Here is an 18,930-nt window from a genome sequence, read left to right on the forward strand (position 1 = left end):
GAATCCCTCCCTCCGTGTCTGGGAAGGGACAAGTTTACTATTGTGTAATTAGGGAATCTCTCCCTCCGTGGCTGGGGAGGGACAAGTTTACTGTTATGTAATTAGGGAATCCCTCCCTCCGTGTCTAGGAAGGGACAAGTTTACTGTTATGTAATTAGGGAATCCCTCCCTCCGTGGCTTGGAAGGGACAAGTTTACTGTTATGTAATTAGGGAATCCCTCCCTCCGTGTCTGGGAAGGGACAAGTTTACTGTTATGTAATTAGGGAATCTCTCCCTCCGTGTCTGGGAAGGGACAAGTTTAGTGTTGTGTAATTAGGGAATCCCTCCCTCCGTGGCAGGGAAGGGACAAGTTTACTGTTGTGTAATTAGGGAATACCTCCCTCCGTGTCTAGGAAGGGACAATTTTACTGTTGTGTAATTAGGGAATCCCTCCCTCCGTGTCTGGGAAGGGACAAGTTTACTGTTGTGTAATTAGGGAATCTCTCCCTCCGTGTCTGGGAAGGGACAAGTTTACTGTTGTGTAAATAGGGAATCCCTCCCTCCGTGTTTGGGAAGGGACAAGTTTACTGTTGTGTAATTAGGGAATCCCTCCCTCCGTGGCTGGGAAGGGACAAGTTTACTGTTATGTAATTAGGGAATCCCTCCCTCCGTGGCTGGGAAGGGACAAGTTTACTGTTGTGTAATTAGGGAATCTCTCCCTCCGTGGCTGGGAAGGGACAAGTTTACTATTGTGTAATTAGGGAATCCCTCCCTCCGTGTCTGGGAAGGGACAAGTTTACTGTTGTGTAATTAGGGAATCTCTCCCTCCGTGTCTGGGAAGAATCAAGTTTACTGTTGTGTAATTAGGGAATCCCTCCCTCCGTGTCTAGGAAGGGACAAGTTTACTGTTGTGTAATTAGGGAATCCCTCCCTCCGTGGCTGGGAAGGGACAGGTTTACTGTTGTGTAATTAGGGAATCCCTCCCTCCGTGTCTGGGAAGGGACAAGTTTACTGTTGTGTAATTAGGGAATCCCTCCCTCCGTGGCTTGGAAGGGACAAGTTTACTGTTATGTAATTAGGGAATCCCTCCCTCCGTGTCTGGGAAGGGACAAGTTTACTGTTATGTAATTAGGGAATCTCTCCCTCCGTGTCTAGGAAGGGACAAGTTTACTGTTGTGTAATTAGGGAATCCCTCCCTCCGTGTCTGGAAGGGACAAGTTTACTGTTGTGTAAATAGGGAATCCCTCCCTCCGTGTTTGGGAAGGGACAAGTTTACTGTTGTGTAATTAGGGAATCCCTCCCTCTGTGTCTGGAAGGGACAAGTTTACTGTTGTGTAAATAGGGAATCCCTCCCTCCGTGTTTGGGAAGGGACAAGTTTACTGTTGTGTAATTAGGGAATCCCTCCCTCCGTGGCTGGGAAGGGACAAGTTTACTGTTGTGTAATTAGGGAATCTCTCCATCCGTGGCTGGGAAGGTACAAGTTTACTATTGTGTAATTAGGGAATCCCTCCCTCCGTGTCTGGGAAGGGACAAGTTTACTGTTGTGTAATTAGGGAATCTCTCCCTCCGTGTCTGGGAAGAATCAAGTTTACTGTTGTGTAATTAGGGAATCCCTCCCTCCGTGTCTGGGAAGGGACAAGTTTACTGTTGTGTAATTAGGGAATCTCTCCCTCCGTGTCTAGGAAGGGACAAGTTTACTGTTGTGTAATTAGGGAATCTCTCCCTCCGTGGCTGGGAAGGGACAGGTTTACTGTTGTGTAATTAGGGAATCCCTCCCTCCGTGTCCGGGAAGGGACAAGTTTACTGTTGTGTAATTAGGGAATCCCTCCCTCCGTGTCTGGGAAGGGACAAGTTTACTGTTGTGTAATTAGGGAATCCCTCCCTCCGTGTCTGGGAAGGGACAAGTTTACTGTTATGTAATTAGGGAATCCCTCCCTCCGTGGCTTGGAAGGGACAAGTTTACTGTTGTGTAATTAGGGAATCCCTCCCTCCGTGTCTGGGAAGGGACAAGTTTACTGTTATGTAATTAGGGAATCTCTCCCTCCGTGTCTAGGAAGGGACAAGTTTACTGTTGTGTAATTAGGGAATCCCTCCCTCCGTGTCTGGAAGGGACAAGTTTACTGTTATGTAATTAGGGAATCTCTCCCTCCGTGTCTGGGAAGGGACAAGTTTACTGTTATGTAATTAGGGAATCCCTCCCTCCGTGTCTGGGAAGGGACAAGTTTACTGTTGTGTAATTAGGGAATCCCTCCCTCCGTGTCTGGGAAGGGACAAGTTTACTGTTGTGTAATTAGGGAATTTCTCCCTCCGTGCCTGGGAAGGGACAAGTTTACTGTTGTGTAATTAGGGAATCCCTCCCTCCGTGTCTAGGAAGGGACATGTTTACTGTTGTGTAATTAGGGAATCCCTCCCTCCGTGTCTGGGAAGGGACAAGTTTACTGTTGTGTAATTAGGGAATCTCTCCCTCCGTGTCTGGGAAGGGACAAGTTTACTGTTGTGTAATTAGGGAATCCCTCCCTCCGTGTCTGGGAAGGGACATGTTTACTGTTGTGTAATTAGGGAATCCCTCCCTCCGTGTCTGGGAAGGGACAAGTTTACTGTTGTGTAATTAGGGAATCCCTCCCTCCGTGTCTGGGAAGGGACAAGTTTACTGTTGTGTAATTAGGGAATCCCTCCCTCCGTGTCTGGGAAGGGACAAGTTTACTGTTGTGTAATTAGGGAATCCCTCCCTCCGTGTCTGGGAAGGGACAAGTTTACTGTTGTGTAATTAGGGAATCCCTCCCTCCGTTTCTGGGAAGGGACAAGTTTACTGTTGTGTAATTAGGGAATCCCTCCCTCCGTTTCTGGGAAGGGACAAGTTTACTGTTGTGTAATTAGGGAATCTCTCCCTCCGTGTCTGGGAAGGGACAAGTTTACTGTTGTGTAATTAGGGAATCCCTCCCTCCGTGTCTGGGAAGGGACAAGTTTACTGTTGTGTAATTAGGGAATCCCTCCCTCCGTGTCTGGGAAGGGACAAGTTTACTGTTGTGTAATTAGGGAATCCCTCCCTCCGTGTCTGGGAAGGGACAAGTTTACTGTTGTGTAATTAGGGAATCCCTCCCTCCGTGTCTGGGAAGGGACAAGTTTACTGTTGTGTAATTAGGGAATCCCTCCCTCCGTGTCTGGGAAGGGACAAGTTTACTGTTGTGTAATTAGGGAATCCCTCCCTCCGTGTCTGGGAAGGGACAAGTTTACTGTTGTGTAATTAGGGAATCCCTCCCTCCGTGTCTGGGAAGGGACAAGTTTACTGTTGTGTAATTAGGGAATCCCTCCCTCCGTGTCTGGGAAGGGACAAGTTTACTGTTGTGTAATTAGGGAATCCCTCCCTCCGTTTCTGGGAAGGGACAAGTTTACTGTTGTGTAATTAGGGAATCCCTCCCTCCGTGTCTGGGAAGGGACAAGTTTACTGTTGTGTAATTAGGGAATCCCTCCCTCCGTGTCTGGGAAGGGACAAGTTTACTGTTGTGTAATTAGGGAATCCCTCCCTCCGTGTCTGGGAAGGGACAAGTTTACTGTTGTGTAATTAGGGAATCCCTCCCTCCGTGTCTGGGAAGGGACAAGTTTACTGTTGTGTAATTAGGGAATCCCTCCCTCCGTGTCTGGGAAGGGACAAGTTTACTGTTGTGTAATTAGGGAATCCCTCCCTCCGTGTCTGGGAAGGGACAAGTTTACTGTTGTGTAATTAGGGAATCCCTCCCTCCGTGTCTGGGAAGGGACAAGTTTACTGTTGTGTAATTAGGGAATCCCTCCCTCCGTGTCTGGGAAGGGACATGTTTACTGTTGTGTAATTAGGGAATCCCTCCCTCCGTGCCGTGAGAAGGGCACTGTTTACTTTTACAAGGTTTCACACAACAATAAGCTGTTGTTTCCCGTGGACCAAGTTCCTGAAGAAAATGCCTTCTTAGATTTATAGCTCTTTTCCTTGGTAAATAACATATGAAATGGGTATTTTCTATATAAGCAAGACAAGAGTAGGGTAGTGAGATTGAGGAAATCAGAAATATACACTAGACGTTGGATTTAAGGTGTAAAAGGCAGGAATTCCCAAAGTCGGGTTTCCCGAGTCCAATGTAGATGTCAGGGTAACTATCCTTCAAGTACTCGTGCGCTGATATATAATGCTATTAAACCTATCCAATAACACATTCATTTCATGTACCGAAACGTCCTGAAGGCAGTGTCGCATTCAAATTTGTAATATTAACAAAAACATGTGTTCTAAGTTGTACTACCATGACAACAATCATTATCAATAGTTCAATCTCTTACAGTTTTGAAGTTAAGTGCGGGGATGGGATGAGGGGAGGTATTTTATTTTAGCACTGCCTTCTCTATAGAAAAAAGCCCCCCCCCCCCCCCCCCCCCCGTCCCCCTCCACCATACAATAATCACAATAAATTGTACCTATAAAGAGTCTCCGATATGCTAGACTTGCTACCAGCCCCGAAATGTTTTTGTGTACGTGTAAATTACTGGCCATGGGCCGTCTGTGTACATGTAAATTACTGGCCACAGGACGTCTGTGTACGTGTAAATTACTGGCCACAGGACGTCTGTGTACGTGTAAATTACTGGTCACGGGACGTCTGTGTACGTGTAAATTACTAGTCACGGGACGTCTGTGTACGTGTAAGTTACTAGTCACGGGACGTCTGTGTACGTGTAAATTACTGGTCACGGGACGTCTGTGTACGTGTAAATTACGGGTCACGGGACGTCTGTGTACGTGTAAATTACTAGTCACGGGACGTCTGTGTACGTGTAAATTACTGGTCACGGGACGTCTGTGTACGTGTAAATTACTAGTCACGGGACGTCTGTGTACGTGTAAGTTACTAGTCACGGGACGTCTGTGTACGTGTAAATTACTGGTCACGGGACGTCTGTGTACGTGTAAATTACGGGTCACGGGACGTCTGTGTACGTGTAAATTACTAGTCACGGGACGTCTGTGTACGTGTAAATTACTGGTCACGGGACGTCTGTGTACATGTAAATTACTAGTCACGGGACGTCTGTGTACGTGTAAATTACTGGTCACGGGACGTCTGTGTACGTGTAAATTACTTGTCACGGGACGTCTGTGTACGTGTAAATTACTAGTCACGGGACGTCTGTGTACGTGTAAATTACTGGTCACGTGACGTCTATGTACGTGTAAATTACTGGCCACAGGACGTCTGTGTACGTGTAAATTACTGGTCACGGGACGTCTGTGTACGTGTAAATTACTGGTCACGGGACGTCTGTGTACGTTTAAATTACTTGTCACGGGACGTCTGTGTACGTGTAAATTACTAGTCACGGGACGTCTGTGTACGTGTAAATTACTGGTCACGTGACGTCTATGTACGTGTAAATTACTGGCCACAGGACGTCTGTGTACGTGTAAATTACTGGTCACGGGATGTCTGTGTACGTGTAAATTACTGGTCACGGGACGTCTGTGTACGTGTAAGTTACTAGTCACGGGACGTCTGTGTACGTGTAAATTACTGGTCACGGGACGTCTGTGTACGTGTAAATTACTGGTCACGGGACGTCTGTGTACGTGTAAATAACTGGTCACGGGACGTCTGTGTACGTGTAAGTTACTAGTCACGGGACGTCTGTGTACGTGTAAATTACTGGTCACGGGACGTCTGTGTACGTGTAAATTACTGGTCACGGGATGTCTGTGTACGTGTAAATTACTAGTCACGGGACGTCTGTGTACGTGTAAATTACTGGTCACGGGACTTCTATGTACGTGTAAATTACTAGTCACGGGACGTCTGTGTACGTGTAAATTACTGGTCACGGGACGTCTGTGTACGTGTAAATTACTTGTCACGGGACGTCTGTGTACGTGTAAATTACTAGTCACGGGACGTCTGTGTACGTGTAAATTACTGGTCACGTGACGTCTATGTACGTGTAAATTACTAGTCACGGGACGTCTGTGTACGTGTAAGTTACTGGTCAAGAGATGTCCGTGTACGTGTAAATTACTGGTCACAGGACGTCTGTGTACGTGTAAGTTACTAGTCACGGGACGTCTGTGTACGTGTAAATTACTGGTCACGGGACGTCTATGTACGTGTAAATTACTAGTCACGGGACGTCTGTGTACGTGTAAATTACTGGTCACGAGACGTCTGTGTACGTGTAAATTACTGGTCACGGGACGTCTGTGTACGTGTAAATTACTGGTCACGGGACGTCTGTTTACGTGTAAATTACTAGACACGGGACGTCTGTGTACATTACTAGCCACGGGACGCCTGTGTTCGTGTAAATTACTGGTCACGGGACGTCTGTGTACCTGTAAATTACTAGCCAGGGAACGTCTGTATACGTGTAAATTACTGGTCATGGGACGTCTGTGTACGTGTAAATTACTAGTCACGGGACGTCTGTGTACGTGTAAATTACTAGTCACTGGACGTCTGTGTATGTGTAACTTACTAGACTCGGGACGTCTGTGTACGTGTAAATTACTAGACACGGGACGTCTGTGTACGTGTAAATTACTGGTCACGGGACGTCTGTGTACGTGTAAATTACTAGTCACGGGACGTCTGTGTACGTGTAAATTACTGGTCACGGGACGTCTGTGTACGTGTAAATTACTAGTCACGGGACGTCTGTGTACGTGTAAATTACTGGTCACGGGACGTCTGTGTACGTGTAAATTACAAGTCACGGGACGTCTGTGTATGTGTAAATTACTGGTCACGGGACGTCTGTGTACGTGTAAATTACTAGACACGGGACGTCTGTGTACGTGTAAATTACTAGTCACGGGACGTCTGTGTACGTGTAAATTACTAGCCAGGGGACGTCTGTGTACATGTAAATTACTAGACACGGGACGTCTGTGTACGTGTAAATTACTGGTCACGGGACGTCTGTGTACGTGTAAATTACTGGTCACGGGACGTCTGTGTACGTGTAAATTACTGGTCACGGGACGTCTGTGTACGTGTAAATTACTAGTCACGGGACGTCTGTGTACGTGTAAATTACTGGTCACGTGACGTCTATGTACGTGTAAATTACTGGCCACAGGACGTCTGTGTACGTGTGAATTACTGGTCACGGGACGTCTGTGTACGTGTAAATTACTGGTCACGGGACGTCTGTGTACGTGTAAATTACAAGTCACGGGACGTCTGTGTACGTGTAAATTACTAGTCACGGGACGTCTGTGTACGTGTAAATTACTGGTCACGTGACGTCTATGTACGTGTAAATTACTGGCCACAGGACGTCTGTGTACGTGTAAATTACTGGTCACGGGATGTCTGTGTACGTGTAAATTACTGGTCACGGGACGTCTGTGTACGTGTAAATAACTGGTCACGGGACGTCTGTGTACGTGTAAGTTACTAGTCACGGGACGTCTGTGTACGTGTAAATTACTGGTCACGGGACGTCTGTGTACGTGTAAATTACTGGTCACGGGACGTCTGTGTACGTGTAAATTACTAGTCACGGGACGTCTGTGTACGTGTAAATTACTGGTCACGGGACTTCTATGTACGTGTAAATTACTAGTCACGGGACGTCTGTGTACGTGTAAATTACTGGTCACGGGACGTCTGTGTACGTGTAAGTTACTGGTCAAGAGATGTCCGTGTACGTGTAAATTACTGGTCACAGGACGTCTGTGTACGTGTAAGTTACTAGTCACGGGACGTCTGTGTACGTGTAAATTACTGGTCACGGGACGTCTATGTACGTGTAAATTACTAGTCACGGGACGTCTGTGTACGTGTAAATTACTGGTCACGAGACGTCTGTGTACGTGTAAATTACTGGTCACGGGACGTCTGTGTACGTGTAAATTACTGGTCACGGGACGTCTGTTTACGTGTAAATTACTAGACACGGAACGTCTGTGTACATTACTAGCCACGGGACGCCTGTGTTCGTGTAAATTACTGGTCACGGGACGTCTGTGTACCTGTAAATTACTAGCCAGGGAACGTCTGTATACGTGTAAATTACTGGTCATGGGACGTCTGTGTACGTGTAAATTACTAGTCACGGGACGTCTGTGTACGTGTAAATTACTAGTCACTGGACGTCTGTGTATGTGTAACTTACTAGACTCGGGACGTCTGTGTACGTGTAAATTACTAGACACGGGACGTCTGTGTACGTGTAAATTACTGGTCACGGGACGTCTGTGTACGTGTAAATTACTAGTCACGGGACGTCTGTGTACGTGTAAATTACTGGTCACGGGACGTCTGTGTACGTGTAAATTACTAGTCACGGGACGTCTGTGTACGTGTAAATTACTGGTCACGGGACGTCTGTGTACGTGTAAATTACAAGTCACGGGACGTCTGTGTATGTGTAAATTACTGGTCACGGGACGTCTGTGTACGTGTAAATTACTAGTCACGGGACGTCTGTGTACGTGTAAATTACTAGTCACGGGACGTCTGTGTACGTGTAAATTACTAGCCAGGGGACGTCTGTGTACATGTAAATTACTAGACACGGGACGTCTGTGTACGTGTAAATTACTGGTCACGGGACGTCTGTGTACGTGTAAATTACTAGTCACGGGACGTCTGTGTACGTGTAAATTACTAGACACGGGACGTCTGTGTACGTGTAAATTACTAGACACGGGACGTCTGTGTACGTGTAAATTACTGGTCACGGGACGTCTGTGTACGTGTAAATTACTGGTCATGGGACGTCTGTGTACGTGTAAATAACTGGTCACGGGACGTCTGTGTACGTGTAAGTTACTAGTCACGGGACGTCTGTGTACGTGTAAATTACTGGTCACGGGACGTCTGTGTACGTGTAAATTACTGGTCACGGGACGTCTGTGTACGTGTAAATTACTAGTCACGGGACGTCTGTGTACGTGTAAATTACTGGTCACGGGACTTCTATGTACGTGTAAATTACTAGTCACGGGACGTCTGTGTACGTGTAAATTACTGGTCACGGGACGTCTGTGTACGTGTAAATTACTTGTCACGGGACGTCTGTGTACGTGTCAATTACTAGTCACGGGACGTCTGTGTACGTGTAAATTACTGGTCACGTGACGTCTATGTACGTGTAAATTACTAGTCACGGGACGTCTGTGTACGTGTAAGTTACTGGTCAAGAGATGTCCGTGTACGTGTAAATTACTGGTCACAGGACGTCTGTGTACGTGTAAGTTACTAGTCACGGGACGTCTGTGTACGTGTAAATTACTGGTCACGGGACGTCTATGTACGTGTAAATTACTAGTCACGGGACGTCTGTGTACGTGTAAATTACTGGTCACGAGACGTCTGTGTACGTGTAAATTACTGGTCACGGGACGTCTGTGTACGTGTAAATTACTGGTCACGGGACGTCTGTTTACGTGTAAATTACTAGACACGGGACGTCTGTGTACATTACTAGCCACGGGACGCCTGTGTTCGTGTAAATTACTGGTCACGGGACGTCTGTGTACCTGTAAATTACTAGCCAGGGAACGTCTGTATACGTGTAAATTACTGGTCATGGGACGTCTGTGTACGTGTAAATTACTAGTCACGGGACGTCTGTGTACGTGTAAATTACTAGTCACTGGACGTCTGTGTATGTGTAACTTACTAGACTCGGGACGTCTGTGTACGTGTAAATTACTAGACACGGGACGTCTGTGTACGTGTAAATTACTGGTCACGGGACGTCTGTGTACGTGTAAATTACTAGTCACGGGACGTCTGTGTACGTGTAAATTACTGGTCACGGGACGTCTGTGTACGTGTAAATTACTAGTCACGGGACGTCTGTGTACGTGTAAATTACTGGTCACGGGACGTCTGTGTACGTGTAAATTACAAGTCACGGGACGTCTGTGTATGTGTAAATTACTGGTCACGGGACGTCTGTGTACGTGTAAATTACTAGTCACGGGACGTCTGTGTACGTGTAAATTACTAGTCACGGGACGTCTGTGTACGTGTAAATTACTAGCCAGGGGACGTCTGTGTACATGTAAATTACTAGACACGGGACGTCTGTGTACGTGTAAATTACTGGTCACGGGACGTCTGTGTACGTGTAAATTACTAGTCACGGGACGTCTGTGTACGTGTAAATTACTAGACACGGGACGTCTGTGTACGTGTAAATTACTAGACACGGGACGTCTGTGTACGTGTAAATTACTGGTCACGGGACGTCTGTGTACGTGTAAATTACTGGTCACGGGACGTCTGTGTACGAGTAAATTACTGGTCACGGGACGTCTGTGTACGTGTAAATTACAAGTCACGGGACGTCTGTGTACGTGTAAATTACTGGTCACGGGACGTCTGTGTACGTGTAAATTACTAGTCACGGGACGTCTGTGTACGTGTAAGTTACTAGTCACGGGACGTCTGTGTACGTGTAAATTACTGGCCACGGGACGTCTGTGTACGTGTAACTTACTGGTCACGGGACGTCTGTTTACGTGTAAATTACAAGTCACGGGACGTATGTGTATGTGTAAATTACTGGTCACGGGACGTCTGTGTACGTGTAAATTACTAGCCAGGGGACGTCTGTGTACATGTAAATTACTAGACACGGGACGTCTGTATACGTGTAAATTACTGGTCACGGGACGTCTGTGTACGTGTAAATTACTAGTCACGGGTCGTCTGTGTACGTGTAAATTACTAGACACGGGACGTCTGTGTACGTGTAAATTACTAGACACGGGACGTCTGTGTACGTGTAAATTACTGGTCATGGGACATCTGTGTACGTGTAAATTACTAGACAGAGGACGTCTGTGTACGTGTAAATTACTGGTCATGGGACGTCTGTGTTCGTCTAAATTACTGGTCACGGGACGTCTGTGTACGTGTAAATTACTAGACACGGGACGTCTGTGTACGTGTAAATTACTAGACACGGGACGTCTGTGTACGTGTAAATTACTGGTCACGGGACGTCTGTGTACGTGTAAATTACTAGTCACGGGACGTCTGTGTACGTGTAAATTACTGGTCACGGGACGTCTGTGTACGTGTAAATTACAAGTCACGGGACGTCTGTGTACGTGTAAATTACTGGTCACGGGACGTCTGTGTACGTGTAAATTACTAGTCACGGGACGTCTGTGTACGTGTAAGTTACTAGTCACGGGACGTCTGTGTACGTGTAAATTACTGGCCACGGGACGTCTGTGTACGTGTAAATTACTGGTCACGGGACGTCTGTTTACGTGTAAATTACAAGTCACGGGACGTATGTGTATGTGTAAATTACTGGTCACGGGACGTCTGTGTACGTGTAAATTACTAGCCAGGGGACGTCTGTGTACATGTAAATTACTAGACACGGGACGTCTGTATACGTGTAAATTACTGGTCACGGGACGTCTGTGTACGTGTAAATTACTAGTCACGGGACGTCTGTGTACGTGTAAATTACTAGACACGGGACGTCTGTGTACGTGTAAATTACTAGACACGGGACGTCTGTGTACGTGTAAATTACTGGTCATGGGACATCTGTGTACGTGTAAATTACTAGACAGAGGACGTCTGTGTACGTGTAAATTACTGGTCATGGGACGTCTGTGTACGTGTAAATTACTAGATCAAGGACGTCTGTGTTCGTCTAAATTACTGGTCACGGGACGTCTGTGTACGTGTAAATTACTAGACTCGGGACGTCTGTGTACGTGTAAATTACTAGATACGGGACGTCTGTGTACGTGTAAATTACTGGTCACGGGACGTCTGTGTACGTGTAAATTACTAGTCACGGGACGTCTGTGTACGTGTAAATTACTAGTCACGGGACGTCTGTGTACGTGTAAATTACTGGTCACGGGACGTCTATGTACGTGTAAATTACTAGACAAGGGACGTCTGTGTATGTGTAAATTACTGGACACGGGACGTCTGTGTACGTGTAAATTACTGGACACGGGACGTCTGTGTACGTGTAAATTACTGGAAACGGGACGTCTGTGTACGTGTTAATTACTGGTCACGGGACGTCTGTGTACGTGTAAATTACTGGACACGGGACGTCTGTGTATGTGTAAATTACTGGACACGGGACGTCTGTGTACGTGTAAATTACTAGACACGGGACGTCTGTGTACGTGTAAATTACTAGACACGGGACGTCTGTGTATGTGTAAATTACTAGACACGGGATGTCTGTGTATGTGTAAATTACTAGACACGGGACGTCTGTGTATGTGTAAATTACTAGACACGGGACGTCTGTGTACGTGTAAATTACTGGTCACGGGACGTCTGTGTACGTGTTAGTTACTTGGTTGCAATGTTGGAAAGTCCTTGTCATCAATTGGCGATTGGAATACATTATAAAAGTGTCGGAGATGTCAAGTGCTGACTTCATCTTGGGTATATCCTTGTATGACAGAGCTGAATCTGAGACGAATTATATAACATATACTTCATCTTATCATGTGACCTCCAATCAGGTGTAAAATGACGTACAGAATCAGGATGTCATTGACTAGAATATCTACATATGTACAAACACTAAAAGAGGACTTGGTATAGATGTATCACGGAACAACACATCACTTATTTATAGCTCTCCACGTACAAAGTTACATACATTTGTACATATCCTTTAGATATAATTCAGTATTTCGCTTTAATACGACTAGATATTTGCTGCACCAGGAAACAATTTTCACCACCATAACCTATTATAAATACATGTAAATGGACATGTGATTCGGAATCCAATTGCTCATTATTGCCGATTTGGAATGTCTTTTGGCATTCCATCAAAATAAATCTGTATTAAGCGGACTATAATGACTGTCACAACATACCTGCCTCTATGTTATTCTTAAAAAGGGCGAGAAAGGAGACCACACCAACATCTCGTGGGGAATTAAGATAACGATGTATCAAACAAAGACAACAAAAGAGATGATCGATAAGGACAGTCTCTTAATTACTCCGGACGTTATAACAACATAGAGGAGATTAGGGATCTAATCCCATGTCAATCTGTCCGTGACATTGTTAAAACATTACTTTCTTCAATTACGTCATCGTAAGAGGGAAATAAAAACAGATTAAAGAACTCGTGATATGAGTTTTAAAAAGTGATTCAATTTACATGTTAAATTCATGCACCTTGTGCTTACGGGTTTCAACTGAAATAGTTATAAAATTATAAACAACGCATGCATCTTTATCTGATTATGGACAGTTATACTACAAACAGACAAACCGTGACGTCATGGTCCCCACTAAATCATGATCACTAAGAGAACATGAAAAGCAACATCCCGAAAAATTCCCATTATCCTGATATCAAAATAATGATGCAGTTTTTAATACATTTACTAACAATTCTTCTTGATATACAGGACAATGCGAATTCACCTGACACGCTCATTTCAATTTGAATGATCTATTTATTCTTTGACATTTTTTAGTTTTAGTGACGTGTACCTCTGTGTCGTCATGAGTTAGTAACGTGTACCTTTGCGTCGTCATGAGTTAGTGACGTGTACATTTGTGTCGTCATGAGTTAGTGACGTGTACGTTTGTGTCGTCATGAGTTAGTGACGTGTACCTTTGTGTCGTCATGAGTTAGTGACGTGTACCTTAGTGTCGTCATGGGTTAGTGACGTGTATGTTTGTGTCGTCATGAGTTAGTGACTAGTACGTTTGTGTCGTCATGAGTTAGTGACGTGCACGTTTGTGTCGTCATGAGTTAGTAACGTGTACCTTTGTGTCGTCATGAGTTAGTGACGTGTACCTTTGTGTCGTCATGAGTTAGTGACGTGTACCTTTGTGTCGTCATGAGCTAGTGACGTGTACCGTAGTGTCGTCATGGGTTAGTGACGTGTATGTTTGTGTCGTCATGAGTTAGTGACTAGTACGTTTGTGTCGTCATGAGTTAGTGACTAGTACGTTTGTGTCGTCATGAGTTAGTAACGTGTACCTTTGTGTCGTCATGAGTTAGTGACGTGTACCTTTGTGTCGTCATGAGTTAGTGACGTGTACCTTTGTACCTTTGTTTCATCAATGAGTTAATCATGTATTTAGATAAATTGTTATGAACAGAATCACGGTATATATCTCGATATATTTATTTGTTGTCTGATAAATCGTCTAGTTTTTCTTTGTTTATTTGATGTACGATATCCAATCTGTTCAATACATTTCTAATTGTATTACCAAATGTAGCACGATATCTGACCTCTGACCTGTCAGAAGAGGGACACTTGACATGGTATGTAGTAATTAAGTATCATACCCAAGTACTATAACAACATTGGAATAGATTCACGTAGTCCAGTAACTCAGTTTATTTACATTGTTCCACGCCCTTTATATGTACAACGTACATACATAATATGTTTTAAGACCACGCAAAGCTTCGTTCCGGGGTCAGTTTAATATAAACTCCTTAACTCCTTACCTTAAAATGTTCCATAAGAAAGATAACAGATTTTAAGGACGATTCCTAGCTAAGATTTCCCTTAAATCCACTAGGTTCCTAATGCTTTTCTATGAAAAAAAACAATTTAAGGAATTTTCTTAAGTGAAGGAAAGTTGATGGTCGTATCGAATCGAACACGGCGTTGCCATTCATTTAGTGGTCGGTAGCAAAAACCACGATTTCCCGCCATTTATATATTCTATATATTTTTTTTATTATTGTCAATGTAGCTTTTGAAAATCATTTACATATGGCATGGCAATTAAGTTTCTGTTTCAGCGACTTTTTTTATAAATTAGGGACAAAATACGCGTGAAAATAGTGAGTAACAAATGATGTTAGTTATCAACATACGTACCTGCATGTGAAGCCAATATTATTCCTAGTAAAAGCACTAACACGATAATTAAATTCCTCCACATGGTCGTTTTCGCTCTCGTACCCGATTCCTTTCAGTGGGAGGGACACGTTCACCTATACCGGTAAAAACACTGACGCGAAGGGGAGTTGCTTCAAGTTTGAGTATCTCAGTGCTAAGTCTAAAGTACGAAACGAACACGGAGAGCCGGAAACGTCGCCTCATATGTAAAGATAAGGACAACATCCGGTTCTGGTCGAGTGTGACAATAAATACGGCTTAAGTCTGATTAAGGATCGTCTTAAATACATCATATTAATGATACGGTTATTTTACAGTGGTTGTCGACCGCGAATCAATGAGGTTTTATTCTAGTATACACGTAACTCGATTTCCTGAAATGTAATCCCGTCGTCAGTAAGGTTGATTTTAATAACATTAAGTATTGAATATCGATGTAATTCATCAATCACCATTGTCTTCAAATACATGTATCCATGTCTCCCCTGAGCAACGTTTATATACTGAAAATCCCAACAGGGCACTGCCAAATGGTTCAAATTCGGTAGTTCTGCTAGACAGATCTTGCTAATTGCTTTATTTGTGTTGAAAGCATCCTATTGTTAAAGAATGGTATCTGTCTCTTCCACATTTTGAATGTGAACTATGTAGGCCCTGTTTGTCGGTTTTCGTCTGGCTTCACTCGGACTTTACGTGAATGGTGTTGTGATAAATATCAGTTTTACATTATATTCCATGGTGGTTAATTATACCCTGTACAATACAAATGTATATACATATATTCATGTCCCTGTCGTGACCAGTAGTTGTAACCAGACTTGTATATCAGGGAGACTGGTAACAGTCTATATATCTTACCAAATATCACCCATGCCGGAAGTATCTGAGTGCCTCGTTCTGAAACCCAGGTGACACCGAATTCGCCGCCATATTGGCTGCATCGCCTCGTAGCGTTTCGAAACACACTGGAATTTAAAACATATTTTGTGGCGCAATAGACGGTCATTAAACGCAAGTCACACGTTTGATTTCTGGTTTGGTATACAAAATGTAATTTAACAAATTGGTGTAAAGTTTGCGTTATTTCATTGATGTTATGAGAGGTAAATTTGTCTTCAAATTAAGGTCGATATACAAAGATACAAAACCTCGTATCGTGCAGGGGGTCAAAATTACCAAAACGGTCTGGGATACTCCTTTTTTTTCTCGTGAAGTGAAATTTAATCTGTTGAATGCTATATATTAGTTGACAATTCATACATTGTTGTTCTTAATTTCAAATTGGTCAGACGTTTACAAAATACTATATTTTATATCAGAAATCGAGCACTTTCACGTGACGAGGAAGACACTAATTAGAAGCGGTTTATGAAGAGAGTACACTCCAGTTTTTTCTGTTATGACTGTATAACAGAAAAAATAATTAATGTTAATTCTTATAATTTAATTCGTCTTATACACACCAAGATATTTCATTTTCTTTGGCGAACTCTTTTCTGTGGTAAATTATTACGCAACGTCATCAGCCAATCAAAAATGACGTTACATTTCGCAACGTCAAAAATTTTGTTATGGAGGTATAACAAAATTATTTCAGCCAATGAAAATGCGTGTTTCATACTAAATTAAATTATTCAAGCTTTGGGTCGAAATTTCCCAAACGGTCCAGGATATTCCTTTTTTCTAGTGAAGTGAAATTTAATCTGTTGAATACATTGTTGTACTTAATTTCAAATCGGTCAGACTTTTACAAAATACTTTATTTTATAATAGAAATCGAGCACTTTCACGTGATGAGGAAGACACAAATTAACACGCTACTATTATTACAGGTAAGTTGCAAGGTTCCTTTGAACTGCAGCCAGAGAACTTTAGATCACAGTCCTACGTGTACCGGCATTGAAGATACATGTACAAGCTGTAGGTAAAACCGTCCATGCCCGGAGGGGGTTGGGTTTGGGGTGTTAATATGGGGATGCATCAAAATGACCAAAAACGGTCCTAAATACGGTTTTTTCTAGGGAAGTAAATTCGAAGTTGTATCTGTTAAATGATATATTTTCCTTGAGATTTCATACAAGGATGCTCTTATTCAAACTGATTATTACAAATACACCATTTTATATATTAAAAAATTGACACTTTTAACACAATACTTATTATTTTACCATAAGATTGATTCATTGTGAACGTGAAAAATGCGTCTGCTTGTTGCGTCCTGTGCCACCCGGTATGTACGTTAATTGACCACCTCCAGCTAGATGTCACCATATTATAACATCCCAAACCCCAACCCCCTTGCAACTTACCTGTAATAAAATTCACAACTAATTACCTGGCTGTGATCGGGTGACATGTTGACAAACGGTGATGAGTACACAAGCAAATTCACACATGTTCCTAATAATTTGATAGTTGTATAATTGTCTGTAGCCAATTTCAGGAGGTATCAAACGCTATTTTTATCAGCGGTATTATCAAGCAGGGACATACATATCTTATATGTCCCTTTTTCAAGTGATCATTAAGGAACATAAAATGTCAAACTTTCCAGGAAAATCAAAACCAGGAATAATATGCATAGAAAAAAATATTAGGAGAAAGATCCTACGGTCGGTTAATTTATGTACATGTCTGTGATAAGACATACTAAAAAATCCTCTAAACTTTGTCATAGTAAAAATATTATCTGTCCGGAAACTATTTTAATGTCTCAAACTATGACAGTCAAAACTTTGATTTTTTGTTTTGTTACACCCGGCGATTTAAGGTAAAATTTATCTGAACAAAACAGTAGTAATTGATATCATTTACGGTCCGTCACTGTGTCAGTGGACGATCTGAGCCTTGATCTAACACTAGGTTCAGTGTTAGGCGCAGGCGCACAGCCAAATCTCGCAACATAAAGCTTCCGCTCCAGATAACAAAAGGGACATGCGTGATATTGCGAGAATTACCTATCCTTCGAATCTCTGGTATATACGTCTCTGTTGTAACTGACCAGGTAAATGTGTTCACCTGTCAAACCTTATCCCTGTTGGATTTCTGGTGAACAGTCATCTAATTTACATGTTAATTTCATTGGTCAATTTCTCCTGTAATCAAACTACAATGGATGCAATTTAGAATTAATCATCATGTCTTAGCTACAAACACTTATTTGAAAAAGATTCATTTTGTTCAGTCTGATTTGTGAAATTTCTGCTTCATAGAAAAAGAAACAATACAGCATGTACTTTGGGAATGTAATAAAGTCCAAAATTTAATTATGGCTTTCCAAATTTGGTTGCAAGCTACTTGTAATGAGACATTTAATGTATGTAAAAAAGATTTCATTTTTGGTAAAATAGCACAAAACCCACACCAAAATAACAGAGCAGAAAATATTATAATACTAAATATGAAGCACTATATTTATTGTCAAAAGTGTTTAGGTAAAGCTCTGTACTTACCCACTCTAATTAGTAACCTTAAAACTTCATATAACATCGAGAGATACTTAGCAAAAAATGTGACAAGGAAGCTACTTTTATTGAGGATTTCAGTGCTTACCATTCAGCTTTTAGAAAATAAATATAACCATTACATTAAGGTAGTGTCTTTCATTATGAAATAGATTTCAATTTACCAACGTAATTAATTTTTATATTTTTTCAATTTGCTTGTGTTTTTGTTGGACTCGTTTCTTTTTCATTAAATGTTTTTATTAGCAATAGTCAGTTATTTTTTTGTCACCCTTTCAGAAATTGCCTTTGCTTTCGTGGGAAATCTCGTTCCCTCTTCTCTTCTTCCTTTTACGTTTCCTTTCTCTCTTATCTTTGTATTTCCTTTTCAAAATCAGCTTCTACTTTTTATCCAAATTATCCCCCAATCCCATTTTTCAATTAGCTCCAGGCAATATATTCATTGGTTGATTGTTTTCAATTCTACATACACTATACTGCCCAATAATTAAGAATGTAATAGTAGATTATAATAGATTTAAAATACACCAAAAATGTAGGAGTATTCATAAAAATTGATTACATGTACATAATTAAGAGAGTATTGATGTATATGTTTGTCTGGAACTAATAAAAAAAAAAAAAAAAA

The 18,930-nt window shown here is 42.5% G+C and overlaps 1 protein-coding gene across 1 annotated transcript in view; it reads right to left on the minus strand.

The window, feature by feature from the left end:
• Window positions 1-14,994, minus strand: part of LOC117342384 (low-density lipoprotein receptor-related protein 4-like) — a 30,886-nt gene extending 15,892 nt beyond the window's left edge. Inside the window, 1 exon segment of the mRNA XM_033904535.1 lies at window positions 14,818-14,994. Within this exon segment, the coding sequence (XP_033760426.1) occupies window positions 14,818-14,881 (64 nt within the window). The 5' untranslated portion in view covers window positions 14,882-14,994.
• Between the last annotated feature and the right edge of the window lie 3,936 nt (window positions 14,995-18,930).

The sequence above is a fragment of the Pecten maximus genome, chromosome 14, assembly GCF_902652985.1.
Source record: "Pecten maximus chromosome 14, xPecMax1.1, whole genome shotgun sequence".
NCBI classification, from domain to species: Eukaryota; Metazoa; Mollusca; class Bivalvia; order Pectinida; family Pectinidae; genus Pecten; species Pecten maximus.